At 44.7% G+C, this 26,909-nt stretch overlaps 1 protein-coding gene across 10 annotated transcripts in view; it reads right to left on the bottom strand.

Moving 5' to 3' along the window:
- Positions 1-2,722: 2,722 nt before the first annotated feature.
- The window catches only part of MTCL1 (microtubule crosslinking factor 1), a 135,142-nt gene continuing 110,955 nt past the window's right edge, over positions 2,723-26,909 (bottom strand). For 6 of the 10 annotated variants that reach the window (XM_037744041.1, XM_017543922.2, XM_017543927.1 and 3 more), the window contains 5 exons: positions 21,230-21,484; positions 15,959-16,255; positions 14,002-14,033; positions 9,240-10,770; positions 2,723-3,897 (listed from right to left, as the gene is read on the bottom strand). In XM_037744041.1, the coding sequence (XP_037599969.1) occupies positions 3,664-3,897; positions 9,240-10,770; positions 14,002-14,033; positions 15,959-16,255; positions 21,230-21,484 (2,349 nt within the window). In that variant the 3' untranslated portion in view covers positions 2,723-3,663. Of the gene's footprint in view, positions 3,898-6,537; positions 6,595-9,239; positions 10,771-14,001; positions 14,034-15,958; positions 16,256-21,229; positions 21,485-26,909 lie in introns of all 10 variants that reach the window. The other 4 variants (XM_017543929.2, XM_017543930.2, XM_017543928.2 and 1 more) reach the window with 3 other exon arrangements.

The raw sequence follows: 26,909 nt of genomic DNA, 5'->3' as shown, positions 1-26,909 counted from the left end.
CATGTACACCTCAAACACATACAATAAAAAATAAATTAATTTTTAAAAATAAGGAGTTTGTAAACCTTACATTCATTGTACAGGAACAAAAAGGGTGAAACAAATATATTACATAAGAATTATAGGCTATTCTACAGGAAAAAAAAGGTGAAATAAATGTGTTTAAGAAATAGAATTATGATTTACACAGATATAAAAAATAGATGCATAATACTGAAAACATTAACATGTTACCTCCTGGTAAGAAGAGCGGGTGAAATGTGGCCACTATTGCCCAGTTTGGCTGCAGTTGGACAAGAAATTTCTCTGGGCTGCTGGTGCTGGCTGTTACCCAGCAGGCAGGGCACGCCTGGTGTGTGAGGTCTATGGCAATGTTTGAGGAATCTTCTGCTGCTTTCTTTAGGGCATAAAACAACTGGCACATTCACGGCAGCTCATGGAGCCATTCCCTTCGGGCAGCTGCTCTCCTTTCACAGCCGTGTGTGTGACCCACATAGTGGCCTTGGCATTCATCTGGACAGTGGTGTGGAAAATGATTTCATCCTACTGTCTTGCCTGGCCTTTAACAGTTGGAATGTTTCCCTAAACTCAAGAATACATATGCCCAACTTCTAGAAAATAAGATGCTAGGGGAAGTTCCTAGCCAGCTTTCAAGGCATTGGTGCTGCCAGATGTGGCTTTTTCGCTGAAAGTTCTGCTCCTAGCCTGGTTCCCGCATCATTGCCCAATGCAACCTGTGTCTATTACTGCCCCTCACACCTCTTCTCCTCCCATCTCCCACTTGCTTCTCCTCCTGTACACTGAAATGCCTCCTGTACTGCCAGGTCCAACTCAAGCCCTGCTGTACTTAGAATTTCTACCACACCATTTTTGCATTTCATTGTTTTTGTGCTTGGGAATTTTATCTCTTCCAACCAGACGGCAAGTTTTAAGGGGGCCAGAACTTTTTCCTTGCAATTTTGGGGTGTCCCACAGTGATATACAGTCTTTACTGCCTTCCTGATGCCCTTTATTCTAACTGCACCCTGATTTTCCTTTGCTGGGTCTTCCTGTCACCATGAATGCCTCAAGGCCAGACATAAGACTTAATTTCTGCCAATGAGGATCATTGGTCCTGGGCTTTCACTGGAGCTCCTGGTAAGAGACTCCCTTTCTCTAGGAGCTATTAAACTAATAGAAGCTTCTGGGGACCATTGTTGCCAATTTTTGTGATACCTGTTTGAGAATAAAGCCACACAGAGGAGACAGAGTTGTCACACTGAGAAAAGTCCTGATGGCCGGGTTCGAGGCTCAGTCATGAGAGCCACAACTTCCCTTCTTGTTGCTGGCTGGTTGCTTCCAACTGAAGGAATACCAATGTACCTCTCAGCATTTGCCATCTGCACAGAATAGGCACAAAATATTTATTGAGCCGCCGATGGTTTGTTTGCAGGTATAGCTAGAGTGGTTAAGTGAAATATTCATATTTTGCATTTAAAAGTTTTTATTGTGGTAAAATCTATATGCCGTTTATCATTTTAGTCATTTTTAAATGTACAACTCAGAGGCATCAAGTATATTCACTGTGCACCATCTCCACTCTCATTTCCAGGACTTTTTCATCATCCCAAACAGAAATTCTGTACCCATTACACACCAATTCCCCATTCCCCCTTCAACCCTCGACAACCGCCGTTTTACTTTCTTTGACTACTCTTGATAGATAAACAAGATACATGGAACCAAACAATAACTGCCACTTTGTGACTGGCTTATTTCACTTAGAATAATGTCCTCAACGTTCATCCATGCTATAGTATGTCAGAATTTACTTTTTTAACAGCTGAGTAGTATCCCTCTATATGAATATACCACATTTTGTTGATCCATTCATCTGTCAATGGAAAACTGAGGTGTTTCCATCTTTTGGTTATTATGAATAATGCTTCTGTGAACATGGGTGTGCAAACACCAGTTTGAGTCCCTACTTTCGGTTCTTTTGGGTGTATATCCAGGAGTGGAATCCTTGGATCTTACAGTAATTTTATGTTTAACTTTTTAAAGCAGCAATATTGTGGGCCATTTTACTTTCCCACCAGCAGCTCTTGAGTGTTAATTTCTCCACATCCTTGCCAACATTTATTGGTTTTTATTTTTTGAAAATATTTCAGTTTAAAGACGAAGCTGTGGTAATGCTAGGATAGCCTATTTCAATAGCTCACCCAGATAAGAAGAAAATTGTTGGATTAATGAAACATTAAATGAAATATTAACACCAGAAACTTCAGCCTGAAATCATTCTTTTTGGGCTCTTCAGTAGCACCACTTCTCTGTGGGCTTCTCCGCCCGGAAACACTGACAGGTGGGCTGCATCTCAGGATCAGAGATGGAAAGGCCTCTTCTGGAGTTATTGGCCACTCCCTCTCTCCTAATGAGCAGAGCGGGAAGAGAAGCCATGCATACTCTGACTTTAGGTAATCAGTTTCCTCACATCCCTGCCCACAGAAATTTTGGCTTTTCAACAGTAAAGCTGTCTCTCTATCCTAGGACTCTCTTACAGAGAACAGTAAAACTGCAACATGATCTTGTACCCAAAGAGTGCATTCCCAACAAGATATGTCAGCAGCTGTTGCCTCTTTACATGATCGCCTCTCTCCTTCATTCCCCTAGCTATGGAAAACTTTCCATCTGAGTCCTTAGGAAAAGATGGAGGGTGTGTAACAGATGAGAGGCTGAGACATGCTGCCATCTTGGAAAGGCTTTATTTCTACTTCACCATGGTCTCATACAGACTCAGAGGCACCATCACGTGTTTCCATTTGGTATCCTCGTGACTTTTTGTAGTGTCTTCCCTTAAACAAGAAAATTTTGAGTAAACGCTGTACATTGCCAGTTAATCTTTTCACAATAATTTAAAAATGTTGTTGCTGTTGTATCGTCGATGCAAGAAGACCAACAATAAAAGTACAGTACAAGGAATTTCACGACATATTACAGTGGAATAGACTGTCACATTTAGGTGGCGGCGAGGACACAGTAGCGGTATATACATGCACCCGAAGACGTGCGAGCCGAGTAAGATAATATATGGATGATACAGTGACTTTTCTAAGCCCACTGAGGACTTTGTACCCTTTCGAAAATGTCTTGTGTCCCCTCCAGTATACAGAATATCTGTCTTGTCTACTGGCTTCATGGCATTTTCACTACAAAAAGTTCACTGAATCAGACAGTCTGAAGCATTAAAAAATTCTTAAAAAACAGTAACACTGACAAAATAAAATTAACTTAATCCACTCTAATTCAACACGGAAATAAACCAAACCAAAATCTAACAGTGCAAAATTAACAGAGAGGCAGTCAGGTATTGACAGCGAGGGTGTTCAGAATCTCTGTAAGTGTACATTTTTTGAAACTTTTATTTTTTAAATCTATTTATACCTTATTTACCATTTTGTTTAATATACCGTGTATAAAAAAGATGGAGACAAAAATAGTTTTCTGAGCTATGAAAAAAATTAAGTTATTACAGGCACATTTACTGTTTCATTCTGGAAACATCTCAGTTTCACAGGTTGAACATTCAGCAGCTGTGTGTTTTTAAAAACATTCTTTGACCTTGAGAAAACTAGATCTCTCCTTTTGGGCAGAGTTTCGTTCATGGCGATGGTGTGGTTATGCAAATTACAGTGAATTATACTGTGATAATCCATGCAAGCTTGCATCACGGTGTGGCTTCTCCTCGGGTGGGTCCTCACCACCGTGTTCCTCCGAGGACGTCAGGTCTCCGGGTGACTGAGGCTGTGAGGCAGTGGGGGTATGTGGGGCCCAACGGGATGGAGGGCGACGGTTTGCTGGTCTCTCCGGCCTGGAGAAGCAGGGCTCTAGGGATGGAGCTAGTGCAGAACAAGGTAGTTCCTTCAGAGCCGAGAAAAGGAGACACAGTTACTCAGATCGGCAATGTCACCAGTGGATGATTCCCCCAAATATACTTCTCAACAGACTCAAGTGAGATGGAGTATGCACCACGAGCAACTTGTGAATATTAACTACTTTCTATGCTCATGCAGAATAACTTAAAATGATAAAGAATTCAACACAAATGATCAGCGACATGAATGGGAAGGGACCAATTATGATAAAACACAGCAACACTGTGAGATGAGTCAGCTTGTAAAGCTCCTTTAGAATTGGCCTGGGGTATACAGAAGACAAGCAGAGTGATTGTGGCAGTGGTCTCCACAGGCCACTTCATCGTATTCCCATCTGGTAGGTCTCTTCATCTGGCCCTTTCTAACGATCTATTTCGCTACAGTGGACAAGGGAACTGGTCCTATAGGGCCTGGACCTACTGGGAGCCCACAAAGCGACCTGTGATTTCATTAAGCTGTGTTCACAACGGCAGTCATCTTAAAACGAACTCTGCTACTGTTTATTTGAAATTGACTGGCAGCAGGTTAAACAAACTCCCACAACACGGCAAAAATGCTGCAGGCAGAAATTTTAATTTGGGTCTCGTTTTCTTTAATGACTCTTCAATTGCAGCAGCATTTTAAAAAAGTAGAATCAGAACGTACTTGTGGTTTTGTGTTACAGGCATCTTAATGTTCTGAGAACAGGTGATGCAAGACACAACCAGGAGCAAATCACTTAGCATCCTTATTCTCAAGCTACTTTGTTTTCAAGAATGTTGAGCTCCTTGTCCTTACTCTACATGTTACAAACCAGGACACCCAAACTTGGAATTTGCTGACACACGGAAATGTAAAAAGCTGTGGCATGAGGAAATTGAGTTGCCCAGTGTGGAGCCCACTGGCTGGAATGACACTCAGACACTGGAATGACAGGTGAACTGAATGGAAGGCACAGGAAGGATGACAGAGAAAGAAGACCCTCACAGAAAGGAAGTGAGTTGGAGGATTTTAAGAGATGTGACAAGCAACTGAAAAGGCCAGGATGAGGTGACCAGCCAGAGGTGCAGGGGAGCAGCAGCGGGGGAAGGACAGATGGCTGCATGGAGTGGGCAGTGCCACTAGGGAGAAGATGGAACACGTCAGAGACAGCACGGCCTGAGGACAGTGTGGGAGCCACAGGCCTCCCGAAGAGTGATAAGGTGGGCGGTTTCCCTGCCTCCCTGTGGGTCAGCAGAAAAGGAACAGTGGCCCTGGAGACTATGCTTCATGCTCCCTGCTGCTTTTATGGCTGGCACTTCATATGGCCACAGGAGAAGCTTCTGTTCCCCAAGTATTATGCTAACAGTATCATGACAACCAGAAATACCTCTCCCGTTAAAACTCCACCGGTGCCACCAAGATGCAGACTAACCCAGGGTGCTCATGTCCACATCTCACCGTAGCCCACGGCGCTTGGCTGGGATACACGGTTTGGGAAATCTGCATCTGTTTTGTGTCTGTGCTCCCTTTGTTGTTAAGAGTAGTGTGTGTGTTGTGTATTGTGTATCTGATCTGTGTGTTGTGTGTCGTTGAAGCTGCTACCATAGGTTTATCTGACACCACTGTATCTTGTTTCCACCTGGCTGGTGCTGAAGAGCAGGCTTTTTATGAGACCTGCTGAAAGTACCCCCTCTTTGCCAGCCTCTGCTTGGGAAGGAAGAAATGTTGTGAGTCTGCATTCAAGGGAATGAACCTTTTCCTTAGTAACACACCAGCAGGTACAAGCAAACTATGTTGTGCTTTCCCAAGAGGCATCCAGGACATGGCACCCTGTCCTGGGATGCCGCCCGTGTAGCGCATTTCTGGAAAATGGCCTTCCCCTGTGTTCCTTGTCATTTTTTTCACAAGGATACAACTGTTGTCAACTTCTGTATTTAATGTTTTGAGATAAGGCTAGTGGATGAGGTGAGTGGGTGACTATATTCTTGATCAAAAACAAAGTATATATTTTCTCATGTGCTTTGACTCAGGCTATGAAAGCAATTCTGAGAGATTCTCAAGATATTTGGAGTGGGGATGACTTTGTTGTTTATTCATTCAACAAATATTTATTGAGCACTTACTCTGTCACCTATGGTGCTCACTTGGAAGGACAAGATATATTTGGGTTCACTCCTTGTGGCACGGTTGTTGAAAAATGATTAAAAAAAGCCTTATCACATTATGGCCACACCTCATTTCAGCACATGCCAGTGCACATATATGACCAAAATGCTGGTGAGCAGACCTGGGCAGTTGGACCCATAGACCCCCTCGAGCAAGATCCCTGGGCCTAGGATGTCCCCTCCTAGGATGTCCCCTCCAGTATCTACTCAATTCTCTGAAAGCATGTTGGCTGCAAATGTACAAAAGCAGAGAAATCTCAGCAGAATCTCTATAACCTAAAACCTTTCTTTGCGCTGAGTGGTCAACCCTCTAGCAGGGCAGATGAGTCTCTGGCCTTGTCAGTCTGTTCCTGGGTTTAGGAGAACCTCCTGGAACCCGGGATGAGCGAGGGCGCCGTCACTGGGCAGCCCTCCCTCAGGTGATGAGTGTCAGGTGCCAAGCACGAGTTACACAACACTACCTCTCCAGAAAGCTGGGAAACAAGGAAGAAAGCACTTACAGCGTGAGGCAGGCAGGGCTAGAGTCCCCAGGGGGCAGTTAGTAAGACAGTTTGGTTCTGGACAGAACAGACACAGAAAGAAAAGAAAAGCAAGAAGGTTGGAAAGTGTTTTTTTTAAACAGGAGAACAATAAAGATTTAAAGTCAGCAAGCCCAGAGGTAGAGGACCGTCTCTCTCCCTCAGGGACAGCCACCAGGAGAGACTTCCGGGCTCTCAGATCTAGCACATACACTCCAAGGGAGGTGAGGGAAAGCGGCTGGGCACTGGGCACATCTGCCCTCTGCCATCTGCCCAGAGAGAAGAAGGAAACTCCATGGAGGAGCCACAGACCTCCCTCTAGTTTCTATGCTTCCCCGAGTCATCTTTTAGCATTTAACATTTCAAACAGCATTTTGGAAAACAGAGATAATGGAAATTGCATGACTGTTATCTAAAACAGAGGCCATCATAAGGCTGCGTTTGTTATGGTCACAACAGCCAAGCTACTGCCGCTTATTCTAAAAATTTCCCCTCACATTTTCCACTTAGGGGAGGGAGGAATAGCATTCCATTTTCAGACTGTTCTTTCTCTTCACAATACAACTCCTCACGGCTTCTCTCTGCACTGCTGAACTAGTGCCATGGTGTGGAGAGAAAGAGAGGCCTGAGTGGCTTACGGGATGAGAGTGCAGTGAGAAAGGGAGATTTCCTGTCACCCGCTTCACTCCTGGGCCTGGATGCCTGAGTGAACATCAGGGAAAGATTCCACAACAGGGCACCGGCTGGGCTTGGAATCAGAAGTAGTCCTGGGGATCTGGAAATGCATACCTAGAACTACTACATAATTTATGGAGCTATGGGAAGGGGTTGCAATGGTCCTAATATATCAATTCAGGAATGCCACTGGAATCTAGAACAAGCAAAATTCCAACAGAAAAGGAAAAAAGAGCCCGTGGCATTTAGATGCTGCCGATGAGTGCTCCACGCGTGCTCTGAGTCCCTGAAACTGTGCTCCTTTTCGCATCCTCTCTTTTAGTGGCAAACACACCAAGTGAGGAGAAAATCTAAATGAATACGGAGGACAAAGGGTGTGGGTGCCACTTTGTACTGATAAAACCATTTTTATGCCTAATGCTGGGATTCTATCATGAACCTATTTTTGCTTGCAGCATTCACTATTAGTAATTCAAAGCATTTTTCGGTTCCTAAAAAATAATTTCTATTTGGTGTGTAATATAAATAGACACTACAGACATTGCCAGTTAATGCTTTGAGACATAGCCCCAATTTCAACTGAAATTCAGAGCCGTAGGGGGCCCTAGAAGGCAGGGCGTTCACATTATAAATAGACCCTTCCACAGCAGGAGTACTTACCTGAGGACCCCAGAAGGATGGGGTAACAGTAGCCCAAAGAAGACACCATGTGTCACCTGAGAACATTCAACCAGTAGTTTGTCCTTCTCAGAGCATGCAGACAACTTTATCACAAAGACTCAGATCTTGGAACATGTAGGTCATGTAGTGTTAATATTTGTATTAGGTGTGAACCATATGGAATTGCCATTTCTATAGGTCACTGGCAGTTCCACAGGTTTGACCTGTTCAGTTTTCAAGCCTGCGTTTTGAGTTAGGTGGGCCAGACTGGAAAGCTAGCCATCATTTACCCTCCTGTGGGAAACACGGGCCAGGTGAAAGAGGCAATACTCCCTGCCCATGAAGCCAGGGCTGCTCGGGTCCTGGCGAGAAAGTAGCAGGCAGCCCAGGAGCATGCTGCTGTCCTCCTCCTCTGACCCCTGCCATCTGTGGGAGCAGCCTGGCTGGGAGAGTGCTCATGGGGTCAGGTGTCCCCAGTGTGGAGCTTGTTCATCCAGACTCCTGGCAAGTTGGGATCATTTGCAGGACAGACGCCTCCTCTCTGTGCTGCACAAACCACAAAGTAGCATCACCGTAGCCATCACCACCAGCATTATCGTCAGGCTTTCATTTTGGTAATTTTTGAAGTGGAAATGGGAAGTATTTTGTAAAGAGGTGTACAAAATCACGTGTGGATATGTATCAGAACCCAATTCACAGTAGATTGATTTCTGAGTAATATCAAGGGTGATAATGATAATCTGATTGTTTAGGGAAGGATTTTGATTTTGTCCATTTGTTTCACCGGGTTTTACTGCTGGGAAGCTCATGGCCACAAAGAGGGTAAGTGATCTGTGAGCTGCCAGATGGCTGTTTTGTAAGGAAGCCAGCCCAGGAATTGAGATTTGGTGGGCCCTGATGAGACATGCTTGTGCCCACGTGGTCTAGACCCTTTCCAGCTCACCTTGTGCTGTCACATATAAAGGTCTGCAGTATGCAGAAAGCCCTGACACAACTCTCACATAGTTTGCCCACATGCACAGATTTATACAGAAAGAAGGCTAGCTATTACCCCAAATGAAAAGCCCTGATAAATAAGGATCAATCACTTAGACCAGTGACAGAACCCGAATCAAACCATGTACTACATGATTTCCTGAGGACAGTAAAATAATATTTTCTTTAAAAAGTTGCTCAGGGTTTTTTCTGCCTATTCTACTCCCCCATAAACCCAACACCTCCCCAGCTCCCAACCACCAATCATGGACAATTCCTGAGATCAAATCAGAGCACAGTCCCAGGTCCCAAATGCCCAATAGCTAAAGGGAAGAGCTGGTGGGGGAGGGTGTGGGGCACTCAGCATTCATTACCTCCATGGTCACTGGCTCGGCTGTGTCCCCCAGCGAGTGGCTGTCGCTGTGGAGACTTGGGGGCCCGTGGGCAGCCTGCCTCCTCTCCTCCTTTAAGGCATGCTCCAGCAGCTTCTTGTTGAGGATCCGGGCCACGTTCTCAGTGAGCGTGTAGCCAGGGGGAGCAGATAAGTCCTGCCTCACTGGCGTGCACTCTCCCCCTTCCTCCCTGCACATCTCTGAGCCTACCCCAATGGGGCTAGGCGACCTTCCTCGGGAATCGGTGCCTGTTTCCTGGCCTGGGCCCAGCTCTGGTCGGGGTTCTGCTGAGCGAGACCGACTGCTGGCCCGCAGCCCCTTCTGGAAGGGGTCCTGCACCACGGGGCTGTGGTCGATGATGTTGAAGAGGCTGGAAAGGCCGTCATTGATGGTGGTGTGCACCGGGCTCTCCCTGGTGGTGGTGGAGCGGGCCCAGGCTGACTCACTGTACCCTTTCTGGGTCATCCCTGGTGATGTCCTGTTATTTGGCTGGTCAGCTTTGGGGAGGGGCTTCCTCTGCAGCTTGGGAGAACCGTACTTGGGGGAGCAGCATGTGCGTTCAAACTTAGCCTGCACCTTCTCGATGGCAGGGGCCACCTGTCTGCTCCTAAGGCTTCGGGAAGGAGACGACACGGGTGTAGCACCGCCCCCAGCTTTTGGTGTGAGACACTTGTGGGGGCTGCTGGTGACACCACGCAGGGCTTCAGTCTGCAGGCCCACACTGATAGTCTGAACAGTCTGGGTCCCCATCGTCCGGGACCCATTGGTCTGGCAGGCCATGTCCTTGACTTGCGGCTCACCAGGGCCAGAGCAGATGGCATTCCTGACAGAGAAGGCCACCTCCTTCATGTCATCACTCAAGTTCTTGGACATCTCCAGGCTGTGCAGTGGGGAGGCAAACCCCAGAGAGGTGCAAAGGGGGGTATCAAGGGGGCACCGTGTCCCCTCCAAGTAGTCCCGGGAGTGCCTCGGGGAGGTGCAAGGCCACCTACTGAGCATAGGTTCTGGAGGGCCCCCCTTGGTGTCTCCCAGGCTTCCTCTGGCTCTGCTTGTGGGAAAGGGACCCTCGCCCCCCGCCGCCATGATGCTGTCGACCCTGCGCACGGCAGGCGGGCTGTGTAACACGCGCACCCCCGACTGCTCAGTGAGGACATGGCTCCTCAGCGGCTGCTTCTGGCAGTGCTCTGGGCTGGTCATGGTGTCCGTGGTCATGGTGACACTTGTGGTCAGGTACCAGGAGGAGTCAGGGAAAGGCTCTGTGCTGTCCTCGTGCCCTGCCCGCCCCACCTCGGTCCTCTCGGCCCAGAGGTCCGGCCCCCCACCATTGTGGCCCCTGGTGGGTGAGTAGTCCCAGCTCTTGTTGTTGAACTCCTCAATGTACTTGAGGTCATCTGGAGACAGGGGCGGGGTGACGTCCTCCTTGCTGCTGGTGGATGGGAGGCCTTTCTCAGGCAGGAAGGGGGAGATGTCCATTAGGCGCTGGAACTCGGACATGGAGGACACAGACACCGCCCTTGGAAAAGCAGAAAAGAGGGGGTCAGCACTTGTCAGGGAGCCTCTGACAAGCCACAGCACCCATGTCCTGCCCTGCGTGAGATGTGCCAGGGAAGGTGCCCACTTCCACCCACACCAGAACACTTTCAGCTGCTCATGTGCTGCACTCTCTGCTTACCCTGTGGACATTTATTGGACTCTGTGTGGTTCTGGTATTGTTCCTGAAGCCTTGCATTGGTCAGAATTTAGTACGACCAACTCTGGCTGGGCGCAGCGGCTCATGCCTGTAATCCCAACACTTTGGGAGGCTGAGACAGGAGAATCACTTGAGGCCTCAGTGCCTCAGTGAGAATTCTTAGGAGACTCACTCGGACCACAGCTGAAGGATAAAGACAGGTGAGCCATGGGGATAGCCAGGTTTTGGTAAGCTACCACCTGACGGACATAAATTTGGTGTGGATTCTTCCATTTGTTAGCACTTTCAATTTGCTGTGAGTTCACTGAATGGGTCTCACATGCCAGGCAGGTGCTGCAGAGGTGCCAGGGATGCTCCTAGGCTAAGGTGCTCAGGCATGACCACCACCAGGGCAAGGTTGTTGTCAGGAATGGGTCTGGGGGCTGACTGTGCCTGCTGGCTCAGGCAACAGAACCTCTTTGGCCTGGAATCCCTCTAGCTAGGGTGGGATAGGAAGGTGAGGGGTCCATAGACTCACTGTCCAGATTCTTATAGGATATACTGATATTCCTTTCACCCTGCAAAGCACAGGCTTAAACCTAGGGTTCTAGACTAGTGCAGGCCCTGTGGAAGGAGTCCCAGATCGATGCATGGACCACTCCTCCATAGGACCCATTAATGATGATGAGGCCAGGACTGGGGTCTGCTCTGAGCATGTCCCTGTACCATGTGCACGTGGCACGCAGAACCACCAAAGCTTGGGCAGCTTTGCTGACAGCTGACTTCACCTTGGGGACAAGGCACCCACCGTGTGGTCAGCACAATGGGGTAAAACAGCAGGCTAAAAGTGACATTGTTAGGCATTCCATCTTGTTATTTTGTTGTTGTTGTTGGAAAGAATCTACAAACTGTCCAGTGGTGCTTTGAATAACCACAAGATGGCTATATGCAGTGCCGGAAAGGAAGGGCAATGGTAGGTATGGGTTGATTTGTCCCAAGGTCATGAGCTTTTCAGCAAGTATGAATTTCCTCTTCTTGCTTCTGGTCAGTTCAAAGAGTTGCTGAATTAATAATGAGTTTCAGAACACTGTTCACTGGGGACTGTAAGTGCCAAACACACGCCACACTCCTGGTCCTTTCCACATTTCTGTGGACATAGCTCATCTAATCCCACTTTCACCCACAGCAGAACTGTCTCAGAGGTAAACCAGTGGCACCTACATGGGTGAAAACTCAGTGCCTCTGGGGCATAGATAGATATGGTGGAAGAGAGACGATAAAGACAGAGAAAGCAGAGGCATGAACCTCAGGCAGTGGCCAAGGCAAACGAAACCATGAAGAGAAAACCCAGGACACATCTGGAGCGTGTGTAGGCGCTTGCAGGTACATCGAAGAGAGTTTGGTGGAAACACACTGGGCAGTCAGAAGCCAGAGAAAAAGGGGACGGCGGGGAGGGCACTTCCAGTTTTCACTTTGGACATTTTGATATTCACTTTTTTTTTTCTTTTTTTTTTGAGACAGAGTCTCATTCTGTTACCCGGGTTGGAGTGCAGTGGTGCGATCTCAGCTTACTGCAACCTCCACTGCCTGGGTTCAAGAGATTCTCCTGCCTCAGCCGACATTTACATTTTACAACAAGCCTGGGTTGCTTTTGAAAGCGTAAAGGTTGATGGTTTGAGGTGAAACAGAGTTACTCCAAAGCCTAACCCGAAACACGGATGTGACTGCTGCTGTGAATGGGGAAGGTGGGAGGGGGGAATGACTAAACTCTGTTTACTGTTTGTTTTGTGCCATGTGCTACTTTCATTATGTATATTAACATAAATAAGCTGCAAAAAAGAAATAATAATAAGAATCAAAATACCTCCTGTATACAGATGAGGAGGAAACTGAGGCATAAAGCAGTTGAGTAACCTACCCACGATCACATGGCTACAAAGAGGCAGAAGCTATTTTAAACCCAGGCAGTTTGGGCTGGGTGTGGTGGCTGACTCCTGTAATCCCAGCACTTTGGGAGGCTGAGGCAGGTGGATCACCTGAGGTCAGGAATTCGAGACCAGCCTGACCAACATGGCCAAACCCTGTCTCTACTAAAATACAAAAATTAGCCGGGCGTGGTGGGGTGTGCCTATTATCCTAGCTACTCGGGAGGCCGAGGCAGGAGAATTGCTTGAACCCAGGGGGCAGAGGTTGCAGTAAGCCGAGATTGAACCACCACTTCAACCTGGGAGACAGAGCGAGACTCCATCTCATAAATAAATAAATAAATAAATAAACAAACAAACAAATAAATAAATCCAGGCAGTTTGGCTCTAGAGCCTGAGCTCTCAAGTACTGTCCTGTACCACCAAAGACAGACCAGAGAAGACAGCGTGAAGGACAGAAATATGCCACGGGCATGCCTAGATGCTGCAGCGATGTGGCAGAGGGCAAATGAGAAGGGGACAGTCATTCACAGACTTGAAGTTCAGAGGAAAATCAAGGATGAGGAGATCTGGAAATGTTGAATTGTTTGAGAAGAAATTTCATGTCTCAGTAATAGTATGCATTCATTTAGAGAATGAAGAAAATGTAAAACTGGAGGAAATTAAACTGGGAAGGAAAAAACTAGTGTATAACATCCACATCAACTACTATATGTCTTCTTCAAGGACTACTGCCAGAAAATACTAATAAATTCTCTTAGTGGAGCTTTTAAATACACAATGGATAAAACAACTCACAGCATACAAGAGAGAGTTTTTCCAGACTTTAAATGAGAAAGGTGAAGTTTCCATGGACCTTTCAAAAACCACTAAACACAAGCATTCCTTTGTATACCTAGCACAACTACATCTGGAAAGTCCTTACCATAAAACTAATATACACATAACACAGCATGTCTAGTTTCTTTGATTTTGATAATCAAAAATACCATGTTTATGAAATGAATAATAAAGCAGCCACTTATTCAGAAATGGCTTAATTTTAAGTATTTTGAAGAGAGTAGTAAAATAGACTGCATTGACAAAACAGAATTTTTAGACCAAGACATTTTTATTTCAGTAATCTATTATTTTCATCAATCTTACTTACCTTTGCAGATTTCCCTTGTGATTTTCTTCTTCCTATAAAGAAGAAATAACTTTGTCTGAATCAGTTAATTTTGGTTGCCTAGAAGCCCTGAATGTACTTAAGTGATTTGTTTGCTCTGCTCCCCGAGGAGAACACCATTTAGAATGTGCACTGAGGCCAGGCTCTGGTTAGGAGTGCTACTGCCCTGAGGCCTTTGAAGTGCAAGAATCAAAGCGGAGTCCATAGCGTGATGAGGGGTTGTAGCTTCTGCAGTCCAGGGAGGAACCCACATGAGAACAACTGGCTATAAATTCTGTCATGGAGGAGGTGGCTCTTCTGTGCTTCCTCAAAGGACCTCACAGACTACATGAATTTCAAAGTTGGCTCTTGTAACAACCTAAGTGTGAGAGCGAGAGCAAGAGCGAGTGAGAGAGAGAGAGAGGAGTGTGTGTGTGTGTGTGTGTGTGTGTGTGTCTGTGTGTGTGTGTTATGTTAGAGAGAAAGGTGACAGAGTAAAGTTAGGAGACTGACATCCCTTGGTCCAAATCTTGCTGTAGAAGTTGGCATGACATCGTTAGGCTTGGGCACTTGGTTGGTTTTAAACATTCCCATTTAGAATTAGAGGCAAAGCTACACAGCACCTTCCCCTTAAGAAGAATGATAGCTGTGTTTGTAGAACGACATAAATACAAGGTTGTCTACTGAGAAAACACTCTTGTGCTGATGTGGTTTTGAGGCAGCAAGCCTTTGACTAACAGTCATGGAAACATATTTTTCAGGACAGTAAATAGCAAGGGGTACACTTCCCCCAGTGAGCACGCCCCTTGTCTCTGCCATGCAGGTTCCAGCCCACTGGCTCCCAACCCTATCCTGCGTTACTTCTGCTATGTAATTGGACTGTACAAGATTGGCAATAGATCAGACAGGGTGGGACTGTGGTGATATCCTATCAACCTGATACATTGCTGAGGATAAGGCATTTGACCTTACTGACGTGAGTGAAATATAATTTCCCCATATTTCAACAACACTATTTGATATGAACTCTTCTAAGTCTTAAGTGTTTAGGAGACCAAATGACAGGTGCAGCAACTTGAATTGCTTCATAAGTAATGATTCCTAGAACCAACTTTTAAAACAAGGTTTTAAAAATATTAAAACCAGAAAAACATAACTAACGCAGTGCCATGGAAATGTCTACAGCTTAGCTCACCCATTTGCTGGTCTAATTTATGTAAGGTTTCTAAGTATTGGACTTTTTTTCCCTTTGCCCAGAATTTTTTGGTTATTAGTTTTCTACCACCAGAGACTATACTATTTCAAGAAAAGTTGAGGCTGGGTGCAGTAGCTCATATCTGTAATCCCAGCACTTTGGGAAGCCAAGGCAGACAGATCACTTGAGTCCAGGAGTTCAAGACCAGCTTGGGCAACATAGGGAGACTCTGTCTCTACTTAAAAAAACAGACAAACAAACAAATAGCCAGGCATGGGAGTGCATGCCTGTGGGCCCAGCTATTCAGGAGGCTGACAGGGAAGGATCAGTTGAGCCTGGGAGGTCAAGGCTGCAGTGAGCCATGATCGGCCACTATATTCTACCCCAGGCAAGAGAGAGACCCCATTTCCCCACCCAAAAAAGGAAAAGAAAAGCTGAGCATATACACTTCCTAGAATTACTTACTTCCTCTTGTGTGTTCTACTGGACATACTTACTTGTGAGACCTTCCTTTTAAATAGGACTCTAGTCCAGTATTTCTAAACCCGAAACAAAGGGGCAAAGTTAAACTGACAGCAGAGCATGCTAATTTAGGGTCAAACAAAACCCTTAGTGTTGTGAAGATTTCATTTTTACTCAGTTCGGAGACTGCTGTATGCAAAAGTGCTGGAGCTTGCCAGGAAAGGAATCTGACATGCCTCTTAGGTTTCATGACAGCTCCCTGATTCTGCAGTAATTAACTGGAGTGGACAAAACCTGGCTGACCTCAGGGAGGTGGTTCCTGAACTCCCTCTCAGGCCTGTGGGCTGGTGGCTCCTCTGGCTCATCATCCAGGGACAAGGCATCCAGGTAGAGGTTCTCACTGGCCGAGCACCTGTCCGACTCCTTCAGCTTGGACAGTGGCCTGTCTTCAAATGGAACCGAGTCGGCGTCTGCGCAAGGCCACATGGACACAGGACGGGGCATGCGGAGGCTTCCCTGGTGGGGAAAGGGGCGAACGCTGCCGTCTTTTTGATCACAGAGGAAACTGCCAGCTCTCCGTGGACTGTTCTCTTTCTGCAACTTGAGAGTTTTAAACACGAAAATGATTAGCCTCGCTTTTCTGATGGTCTCCCTAAAACCATTGTTTCTCCAAAATTTGGAACTACACATAGGTCAGTTTGAAAAACTCTGTGAGAGACAAATGTTCTTAAAGTTCTGACCTTAATTTCAAAATGTAACACAACATTACAGATGCCTTACAAAACCCACAATTTTATCTGGACTAGAAAATGTGCATTAACCACACACAAGTATGGCGAACTCTTTCTGACACCAATATATGTGTTATCGTACATAACTTTGAATGTTGTACTCATGGGAAATTCTACATTTATTACTAGTTTTTAATCTAATACCATTAAAGAACATGTTTAAAACTCTCTTTGGAACTACCTTCAGAACTCAAGACACACTCAGTGGAATACCATCAGTGATAGCAAACTTCTGAGAGTGAACCTGATTTTCCTAACTAGCTCCAGGGCATGTGGAACAGGTCCTATAAATAACTCAAGTGAGCAAATTTGAGTTTGTGACCATTTGGTGTTACAAACTCAAATGGCTTAACCATTTGGTGTCAAAAGTAACTTATATTTTGAGAGGATAAAAACTTAGCTGTAAAGGCAGTGTGACTGAGTGAAAACAAAAACCACATTACTTTACAGTCATACTTTTTTGCCTGACTTGGTTGAACTCAAGAAGCAGTAGTGGCAAGCCCTCCAGGAGTGAGAAGACCTGACTTGGAACCATTAACGTGTGGCTTGCTAGTTTGGAGGCAGGTGCAAGTTCCCGACTCCCCTGAGCTCGGTTTCCTTATCTGTAGGATGGTTGTGCACGTGGGCTCACAGGAGTTGTGCTGTCTGGTGGGGGCCCAGCCCACGTAATGGCATTAGGCCTTTCTGGGCCTTTTGCAGCACTAGATGAAGATCTCGTGGAGGTGGCTCAGGAAGGGAGCCCATGTGAAATTACAAGGAACTGCTGAGGCAGGCAGGCAAACGGCTGGCAGGGTGCACGGCCTCCCTCCCTAGAGGAGCCCTCACCAGCTTCCACTCCACTCTCTTGAGCCCGCCTCATTGCTTCCCTTTCTAAAACAGGCACAACTGAGACCCAAAGCTATTTTTACCTATGAATCTTTAGTGGGGCCTTTATTGGATGACAAGCTCACACTACCGGATTGACTGCTGTTTTGAATAAGTAAATATCTGAATGATAAAAGTGACATTTGGATTTGACCTGAAGGAGTAGCCAAATAAAGATTTAAAGTCCTCAAGCGCTGAGACAGTGCCAGAAGTTCTAAAACTGCCTTGAATGCAGATCAATTCATTTTTTTTTTTTTTAAAGAATCACAACAAACTGCATCTCAGTGTCCTGATTTGAGCATTCATCCACAAGTTGCATGTAAATATGGTTTCTGTAAAGTTGGGAAGAAAGCCATATGAAATAGTAAAGACAAAAGGATGTTTGCTCATTGTTAGTAATTTCTAAGGTGGCAGAACAGAGATTTATCTTTTTCTTTGAGAAAGATGCAGACTGAAGCAGCCAAGGCTTACATATTAGCATCCGAGGCAGTTCACAGGCAAATCAGGGAACCAGCAAAACCCAAAAACTCCACATTTTAGCTCTGCCCCTCTGCTCTCTTCTCCTCCTTTCTGATGATGACACAGTTCTGTGCAGTTTTCTTAAAGATGCTAACTGCCTTCTTTAAAAAAAAAAAAAAAAGAGGAAGGCTTTTTATATGTTCATTTAATGCATGTCGGCACAATTTAGTTTCAACACATGATCATCCCTAAGCTATTTTGGGCAAGAAATTAAAATGCAAGAATCCCATTTGAAGCTGCAAATGTGCACTGAGGTGTGAGTGAGGGGGGAAAAGAATGACTCAAGAGGAGAGCTATGAACAAGCACCTTCTAACTCAGTCAAGTGGGATTTCAAAAATAAACCCAGGCAGCCAGGAGCAACTTGTACTCAAGCTGCTAAGTGTTAGGTTTCCTAAAAATGAACTGCAGTGGTTGTGGCTGGAGATGTCTGCTGCTAAGATGCCTCTGGGGTGCTGTAATAGAACAGGTCCTTAGAAGGGTAGGGTTTCCTATAGGAGTCATTTCAGCCAGCATCAGCACCTACTTGCAATTTTGCAGAACAACTTTTAATGCAAGTAGAAAATTTTAAATATTTTTATTTTAATATAGGAAACAATAAACTCTCAAGATGTCACCTTACCCAGACTGGTAGAAAGAAAAAAGGTCACTCTGTAAACAGGTTTTAAAAGAATGGCAGCTGATTTAAGAAAGTTACTTGAAGGAGAATGAATGGATGACACTTTTTAGCTTGGTAAGTACAGCAAATCTAACAGCAAGTCCTACATCATCTGCATATTAACTGGGAACTCAACCATTCTAAGGAGAAATGTAGTGTGACTTCATAAAAGTCTCCTGCCCCCACCCTGCAATCAAACTTGGATTGAGACAAGAGACACTGATAAGTTAGATAAAATGTATTATATGACCTTAGCCACATTCCCACATCACATAACATGCCTCATGTGGTGCAGAAATTATGTAGGAATTTAATGACACCAGACAAGTATGAAGCATGTGTTCTGAAAGTGGAAAATGGATTTAGCATTACTTCTTTCACCGTCTGTATTAGGTTATCAGAGTCAAGGTTATATTATATGGCTACCAAGTAGTCAAATGTTGAGAGTATACATTGTGAAGAATGTTCAGTTACATTTGTCATTCATCTATGGAATATGCAGCTAAAAGTTAAATGAACAAGCAACGCAATAACTGATAAATGAACAAAATCTATATGCACCCATACACACTTGAACCCATTTCCTCTTTTCAGGAAGTTTAGATAATGCCTATAATTGCTTTACCTCATTTTCAGGATGGGGCACTGAGATTTAAAAAATCTTCTTTAAAAATGTTGAATATTTTGGGGAAAAGGCCATATATATTTTTGAAAGCCACAGTTGCATGTCTGAAGCATCAGTTCATTTGTAACCAATCCTTTTCTAAAAACAGCAGTGAAATCATTGTACAAAATCTGTGGGATCCATCACACAGATTTCAGGAACAGCTGCGTGCCCGAAACTCATGTGTTTCAGATCCATGATGCTCAAAGATGCCCATCTCGAGGATGGAGTTCTGAGGCTGTCAGTTTGGCAGAACTGTTTCAATACTGGTAACTTGGAATTGGAGGTCAGCTCCTGACCACTACTACCTTTCCAAAATATGGTCTCAAAACGAGGCCGTGGCTCATCTTTAAGTCACTGACTTTTCAAAAGTTGAGTATCACACCACATGTTTTACTAATTTTTCCTTTATTAGAAATTCTTCATTCCCAAAAGTAAAAATTAAAAACGTAAAAGATTTGCTTAATTTATATCCAAGGTATGACTTTCCGAACAAATGAAGCCTGTGATAAGTCCAACAAGCCACCATGGCTGACAGGCAAAGGGCACCCTAAAAGAGCCATGGCAGGGTTCATGATGGCCTCACTGGGGTACAGGAGGGACGTAAATAGTGAGTGTCCCTAGAGCGCAGGCCAAGAATAAAGCTCCCTGGCAACAAGTTGCTGCACTTACTTGACACTGGTCAACTCAAGTTGGATATAACAAATCAGTGGCCATTTTTAAAGAATATATGCCACTTCTATCCCTAAAATTTCCACCTAGCAATAGAGCACAGACACAGAGGAGATTGCATACAGGAGACTCTTCACAAGTGCTGCATGTCCAAGCCAAAAAGGAAATGGCCACATTCCTCCTGATAGGATTTGGGCAATACTGAAATGGAGCCGTATCAAAGATTAGGAAGGCGACTCATTTGTGTAAGTGGTCAAACCTAGAAAGAGTTTTAGCTTTTCTATCTGCAGTGTACTTTCCTCTTTTTGTTTTTTGGAGATGGGGTCTCACTCTGCCACCCGGGCTGGAATGCAGTGGTGACCATAGCTCACCTACAGTGTATTTTATTCTTCTCAGTGGTTTTCAAGCCAAAGGCTCTCGGTGTCTTTTACCATTTAGTTCATTCTGCCTCCCTCCCTATGCAACATATGCATATACTCACCTTTGCCATTATACTTGCATAACATAGGCACCATCTCTGTGGGTAATAGAGTACATTGCTCAAAAGGCTCTAGGGGTACTTAAAATAGAGTAATGAGGTTATTTTTCCTGAGCTCAATTTCTTACTGATTAATACATTTCCTTGAGACCTCATAAATTTATAAGTGTGACTGGCTGAAATAAACAAAATGTATACTATGTAAAAATGCAGCCAGGGAAGAATTCCAAATCTTCATCAATTTAATTTGCGTATCACTCAGGAACTACCGCAACTATGCAAACCATTCTAAGTTTGATGCAATGCAGACAATGGTTATGTTGGCAGAAAAATGACTACCCCTGCTCCTCCCCAAATTCATCTGAGTTTCTGAATTGTTTGTTTAGCTAAAGATGATGAGCTACCAGCTACCTCTCTTGACTACGGTCTGTCTAATCACAGCTCAGCAGTATCCACAGCAGGCACACTCGCCAGCAAACAGCCTGACTTCCAACTGGATTCAGCAATTTCTTTTCTAATAACAATTCCATTCAAGTTGAAGCACTCACTGTGACCACATCTTTAGTGGCAAACTTAAAAGTTATAGTTTGCTTTCAGCAGAAATCACTGAATAAGACCTGAAATAACCTCTTTCTAGTTTTGTCTTTAAATTTCTTTAAAAAGTTATTTCCCACCTCCCACAACCCCCAGCCACCCTGCACAGCCACCACCACATGTACACATAGGAAAGTTACCTATAAACTGTGTCATAGAGAGATATGAAACTAGGTTTCCAGCACAAGCAATTCTAGTATTTCTCTTTCTCCCTTTGGAAGCTCATGCATCGTGATGCTGCAAGGACCAGAAAGCAGCCTAGTGTTTTGGCTTTCTGGCTCCACTGAGTACTCTACGCTCTGTGCCTATGCTGCAGGGCCTGGGGTGCCTCCTTACCTCCTCTATCCTCCACAAGAGTTCCTTTTTCTGCCGCTCCCATTCTTGGCGATCTCTGTCCAGGCGGTCGAGAAGTTCCACCTTTTCCCGGTTCCAGTTCTTTTCGCTGTGATGGATCTGCCAGCGCAGGTCCATGACCAGGCTGTGACTGTCAGCCAGGAGCTTCTGGTGCACCTCTCTCTCCTTCTTCAAGGCCCCCTTGCTCTCAGTGGAGGAGCCTAGTTCTCCCAACTTGTTCTCAGTCTTCTCTTCCAGCTGTCAAGGAGAAAAGACAGGAATTTCCGCTGTGACAAGTCTTGTATTCAAGGATGAAGTCTCAGCACATTTACATGTGATCCCTGGAATCATGTTTAAACCAAGATTTGACCAATACTGAGTATAAATAAATTTTATTTTTAAAGTCCTAGTGAATAGCATTTGACACAGCCACACAGAGCGTTAAGCAGTGAGTAAACTGAGCTTCCCATGGCCAGTTTCCCTGCTCCACTTTCCTAGTCTAAGTCACCACCATCTCTTGCCTGTACTTCTGTGTTAACTCCTTGAGGGTAGGTACCATGTCCATCCCTGTATCCTTAGCTCCTATATGGAACCGAGGGATGGGACAGTGATGGAAGCCAATAGTTTTCAACAAATATTTGTCAAATACCCAGGAGGTTAAATATCAAAACCAAACAAGATTCTACATCTTATATATTCGAACGTATGAAAACCAGTGAGGAAACCTTAAAGACAAGGAAAAATGACACATGTCATAGAGGCACAAAGATGAGAATTCAAGAAGATTTCTCATCAGAAACTTGGCAAGTCAGAAGATGACAGAGTGGCATTTAAAGTGCTGCAACAAAAAAGATCTCAACCCAGATAGAATTCTGTACCTAGAAACGGTATCTTTCAAAAATGGAGGAAAACACTTTTCAAAAAAAAAAAAAACTGAAAAAACAAACAAACAAACAAACAAAAACAAAAAAGCATTGCCAACAAATCTGCACTTCAGGAAATGAAAAAGGAAGTTCTTTAGACAGAAAGAATATACCAACAGGCACATTGATCTATAAAGAAATGAACACTGGAAATGACATATGTGTAAAGATAAAACTTATTATTTCTGTTTTAATTGCTTTTTAATATTTGATTATCTAAAGCAAAAATTGTTACAATGTGTTGTGTGTTTATGGAATATGTAGAAGTAAACTATGACAGCAATAGCACAGAGAATGGCAAGGAACTGAGAATATACTGTTGTCATTTCCTCAGGCAGCATGAGGAGTAGTCTCATACGATTTCAAGGTAGACTCTGATTAATTAAAAACGTATATTATAAGCCCTAGGGCAAACACTACAACTGCACAACAGCCTGCGGTTCACTGCCTTGCTTTTATCCTCATAAGCAATCTTTTATATTTTATTAAGTGCACAATTTTAACAAACTGTATACTTTTTAAAGAAAGGCCTTTCACATAGATTGCCTCACTTGGTCTTTATTGTAATCCTGTAAGTATAGGTATCCTCATTCCCAGTTTATTTGTGAAGAAATGGCAGCTCAGTGCTTTAAGGACTTGCATAAGGGACATGGTAAGTCAGTAACCATTATTCATATGTAGAGTTCAATTCACTTTCTTAAAATGAGTTACTTAAAGACCCACTAAAATAATTAATAGTTGATTATCCATGTCGAAACAGATTCTTTTAACTTTCATGAGACCATATTAAAAAAAAAAGATTAACGACTTAAATCAGCCAGTATTATTATATTTAGAAAGATGTCTGTATCAGTGCTGTAGTTTAGATGTTTGTCTCCCAAACTTCAAGTTGAAATGTGATCCTCAATGTAGGCGGGGCTTAGTGGGAGGTGTCTGGGTCATGGGGGTGGACTCTTCATGAATAGATTCATGCCTTGGGCTGGGGAGTGAGTAAGTCGCCCTCTATTATTTCCTTAAGTGCTGGTTGTTTAAAAGAGCCTGGCACCTCCGCCCACCTGCACTTTCTTTCTTGCCATGTGATCTGCACACATCATCGGCTCTCCTTTGCCTGTTGCTGTGAGTGGAAGCAGCCTGGCCCTCTCTAGCAGCAGATGCTGGCACCATGCTTCTTGTGCAGCTTGCAGAACTGTGAGCCAAAAAAACTTTACTTTTAAATAAATTACCCAGCCTCAGGTATTCCTTTATAGCAACAGTAACAGACTAAGACAATCAGGTTGCTGAGTGGTGGTGCGCAGTTGAACTGAAAGTTCTTGCCCATGAGGGACTCAGTGGGTGAGAGCTAATACTGAATCTCACCTCTGTAATAAAGGCAAACCCTTCATGAAGTGGGGAGAACACAGTTTTGTCCCTGAATCTCAGTGGAACTCAGGCCTTCTTGGAGACGAAGCAGAGGTGACTAGGGAAGGGAAAGGCCCGAGGAAGCAGATGACAGCCACGGATACAGGTCAGGGGCGATGCTTCTTGATCAATTATTTATAAAATGTAAATTTGGGGAAAATAGAACTTTTTTTAAGTAGAAAGAATGCAGAAACAAAAGAGGGGGAACAAACCTCCAGTGTTAACCAGAAGACTACCAGAAAAGCACCAGGCACCACAAAATCCCAGTTCAAAACAGCTGCCAGAAGTCCACTTAACCCAGAGTGGAAGGCCGCTGAGCCCCATACAGGGACATCTGTCCACCTGTAGATGCTTCCAGCCACCAACACATCCTCTCTTTAGAATCTCCTCATGCAGCGTACTCCTTCCGGGGCCTCACATCACCTCCGCTAACCTGCTTTGTCAAGGCACATTCCTTCTGCCCACAAACTCCTCAGTGTCCACACTTCTCAGGCCTCTTGTGGTCAGAGTCAATGCTTAGAGCCCAATCCCCCCACCTAGGTAGGGACCTCGTGTCATCAACGGCCCTCCACTGTCAGGTCTCACTGGAGCAGACTCCCCGTGACCCTGCGGCTCCTGTTACTGCACTGTCTGTGCTCCTTCTTTTACCATCACCGCCAAACTCACTTCTTTCCCTCAGCACAGCACACAGTGCTTCTGCCCCACATCCTGACGGCAACTGTTCTTATCAAGTTTTCCAGTGACCTCCTCACTGCCAAGTTCAACAACACTTTTTATCCCTCATCTGTCCTGTCCTCTTCAAAGCATCTGACACTGCTGAACTCCACTTGGAATGCCATGGTATCTCTCCCTTTGGCTTCTGGGACAGCATTTGCTCTGGATTTTCACAAATTTCTCTGGCTGCTCCTTTCCAATCTCTTCTCTCTCTACAAACTTTTTGAAAATGAATATTTCAGTTCCTTCTATGAGCTCCTCTCATTCTGTGCAGTCCTGGAGAGTCCTCCATGGCCCTGCCTCCCACCTCCTCATTCATGCTCAGGTTTATACGCCTTCTGCCCAGCCCTTTTTAAGTCCCAATGCCTGTAATGACACACACCTCAAATCCAACCTGTTCCCTTTCCATCCCAACTGGTTCTCTCTCTATGTTCTTGTCTTTGTGATGGCCCATCGCCCAGGCACCCACATTGGAAACCTGAGAGCCGTGCGAGGTGCTTGTTGCTCCAATGCCTCATGAACCCGGCCACTAGGACTGGGTGCTCACTGCTTGCTCTGTTTTTTTTCAGGTGTGTGCCCTTCACTCCTTCTCCACGGCTGCTGCTTTATTTCAGAATCACCCCTCTCACCTCCAGTCTCTGCAACCCAGGACTCCTCAACCCAGGTGGCAGCCTGGTGAAGCCAAAAGTCCCCTCCTCAATGTTAATTCTGGGATACCTACAACAATTGTCATGGGAAATGGAAAGATGTGTGATTAATTTTTATTCTTTCATTTCCTTTGAAAACATCTGTGATTTCTGTTGGGCTTGTTGCCTATGTTTATAACTGAAAGACATGCTAAGTTTTAGGGGAAAGTTAGTGACCATAACGATGCATCTCTTTCCTATTCTAGTTCGGCAATTCCCTGATTTCAGTCTATAGACCATTAACCCCAGGTTAATCCATTCAATTCTAATGGCTGCTAATCCATTCTCTATCTTCAAGGCAGAATAATCTTTTGAAAAAGGGAATCTAAACTTTCACAATAAAATCAGGATTAAAGTATCAATTCCTTAAATACTTTTCTTTCCTCTCATACCTAAGCTTCTTAAATGAGCCATGCTCCTTTCTTCATGACACTCTCCTTTTGTCTGTACGTTCCTTTCTCTCCTTTTCCAGATACCAGGTCTTATCCATCCTTTGAGATTTTTCTCAACAGGACTTTCACAGCCTTCCCGGAATTCTCAAGCCAAGGTATGTGCCTTGCATGCTTCTGTCCCGAGAGTCCCATGTGCAAGCCTGGTGGGGCACTTTCCGTGCTGTTATAAATAACAGCACTTGTCTGGGTCTCCCCACTGCACTGAGAACCCCTTCAAGAAACATCTGATTTGTTGCTGGATCTTCAACATTTAGAACAAGGTATGACTTAGTAGTCCGCTGAAAGAATCATGGACTTGGGAAGTGGGCTCCAATGAAAAAAGGTATTAACTTGTAGCAGAATTAAACTGTTTTGTATTTAAGTAGAAGAGGGTAAATATGGGATTATTACAAACAGATTAGCATCATCCCATATTCATTGCTTCATGGGCTGCAAATGTTTAAGAAACTTCCTAAATGATTCGGGCAGAGATAAACTCTTTACCTATTACCACCTGGCTTTTGGGTTTGAAGTTCTAGCTTTATTTTTTGGTATTTAGGGACTCTCCCTGAAGGTTTATTTGTAGCAAACCTGTGGGTGGATACTACATTCCTATAAAACAAAGATGAAATATTTGAAACTGGCTTGCATCAAAGATTAGACCTCCCTTCTTTAGCTACAGTTTGGGCTTTAAAAACATTTAGCTCTCCCCATAAACATATTTTTAAAATAGGTTTAAAGGCAGCTCATCAGAGAATGTCCTTAGTCACTTCTCCTCCGCTGCTGACGCTGCAGGTTGGGGACTAGGATAAATGGAACATCTAGGTCAAATCCCCTGCAGGCAGCAGGCAGGAGCCACAACCAGGCCAGCTGCTCCCTCACTTGATGCCCAAGCCTGGAAGGCTGTGCCCATGCCCCTGCCCCACCCAGGGCTGTCAGCCCAACACCACTGCTTGCTGGGGCCAGGTGGAAGTGAAGGGGGACTTGTGGGTACCAGGAGAGGTGGAGTTTTGTTTTTTTTTTTAACACATCAAGCCGTTTTCATCTTTCATCAAGACCACGTGACAGGAGTCTCCTTTCCAGGCAATTTTTTTCCTTTCATGACCAGGCCAATTCCTATAAAATTTTACTTACTTTATGGTTTGCCCCAAAATAAAGCCTAGGAAATAGATTACCAAGGATACACAGATTTTTCCCTCTCTCCTCATGATCAAGGGGCTGGAAGAAACCTTGAGAGACACTCTCAGCAGCAGATGCTGTGTAGGAAGTCACGTGACTTTCAATGGTTTCCAAGGAAGAAACCCTTAGGAAAGGATGTTTCTTTTCATGTCTGATCTTAACTCCTATGGCTGTGGTGTAAGACCGCAGAGGGGGCCTCCCTCTGTGGTGTGTGGTAGAGGCAGGGAAACCGGGCTCTCTTCCTGCCCTAGTGCTAAATGGCTCTGTGATCTGAGATGAGCTGTTTCTTCTTGGCCTCAGTTTCCTTTGGTATAAATAAGGAGACTAAAATTGATTAGAATTCTTGGGCATG

The sequence above is a fragment of the Cebus imitator genome, unplaced genomic scaffold, assembly GCF_001604975.1.
Source record: "Cebus imitator isolate Cc_AM_T3 unplaced genomic scaffold, Cebus_imitator-1.0 Scaffold162, whole genome shotgun sequence".
Lineage (NCBI taxonomy): Eukaryota > Metazoa > Chordata > Mammalia > Primates > Cebidae > Cebus > Cebus imitator.
This window is presented reverse-complemented; position numbering and strand designations above follow the sequence as displayed.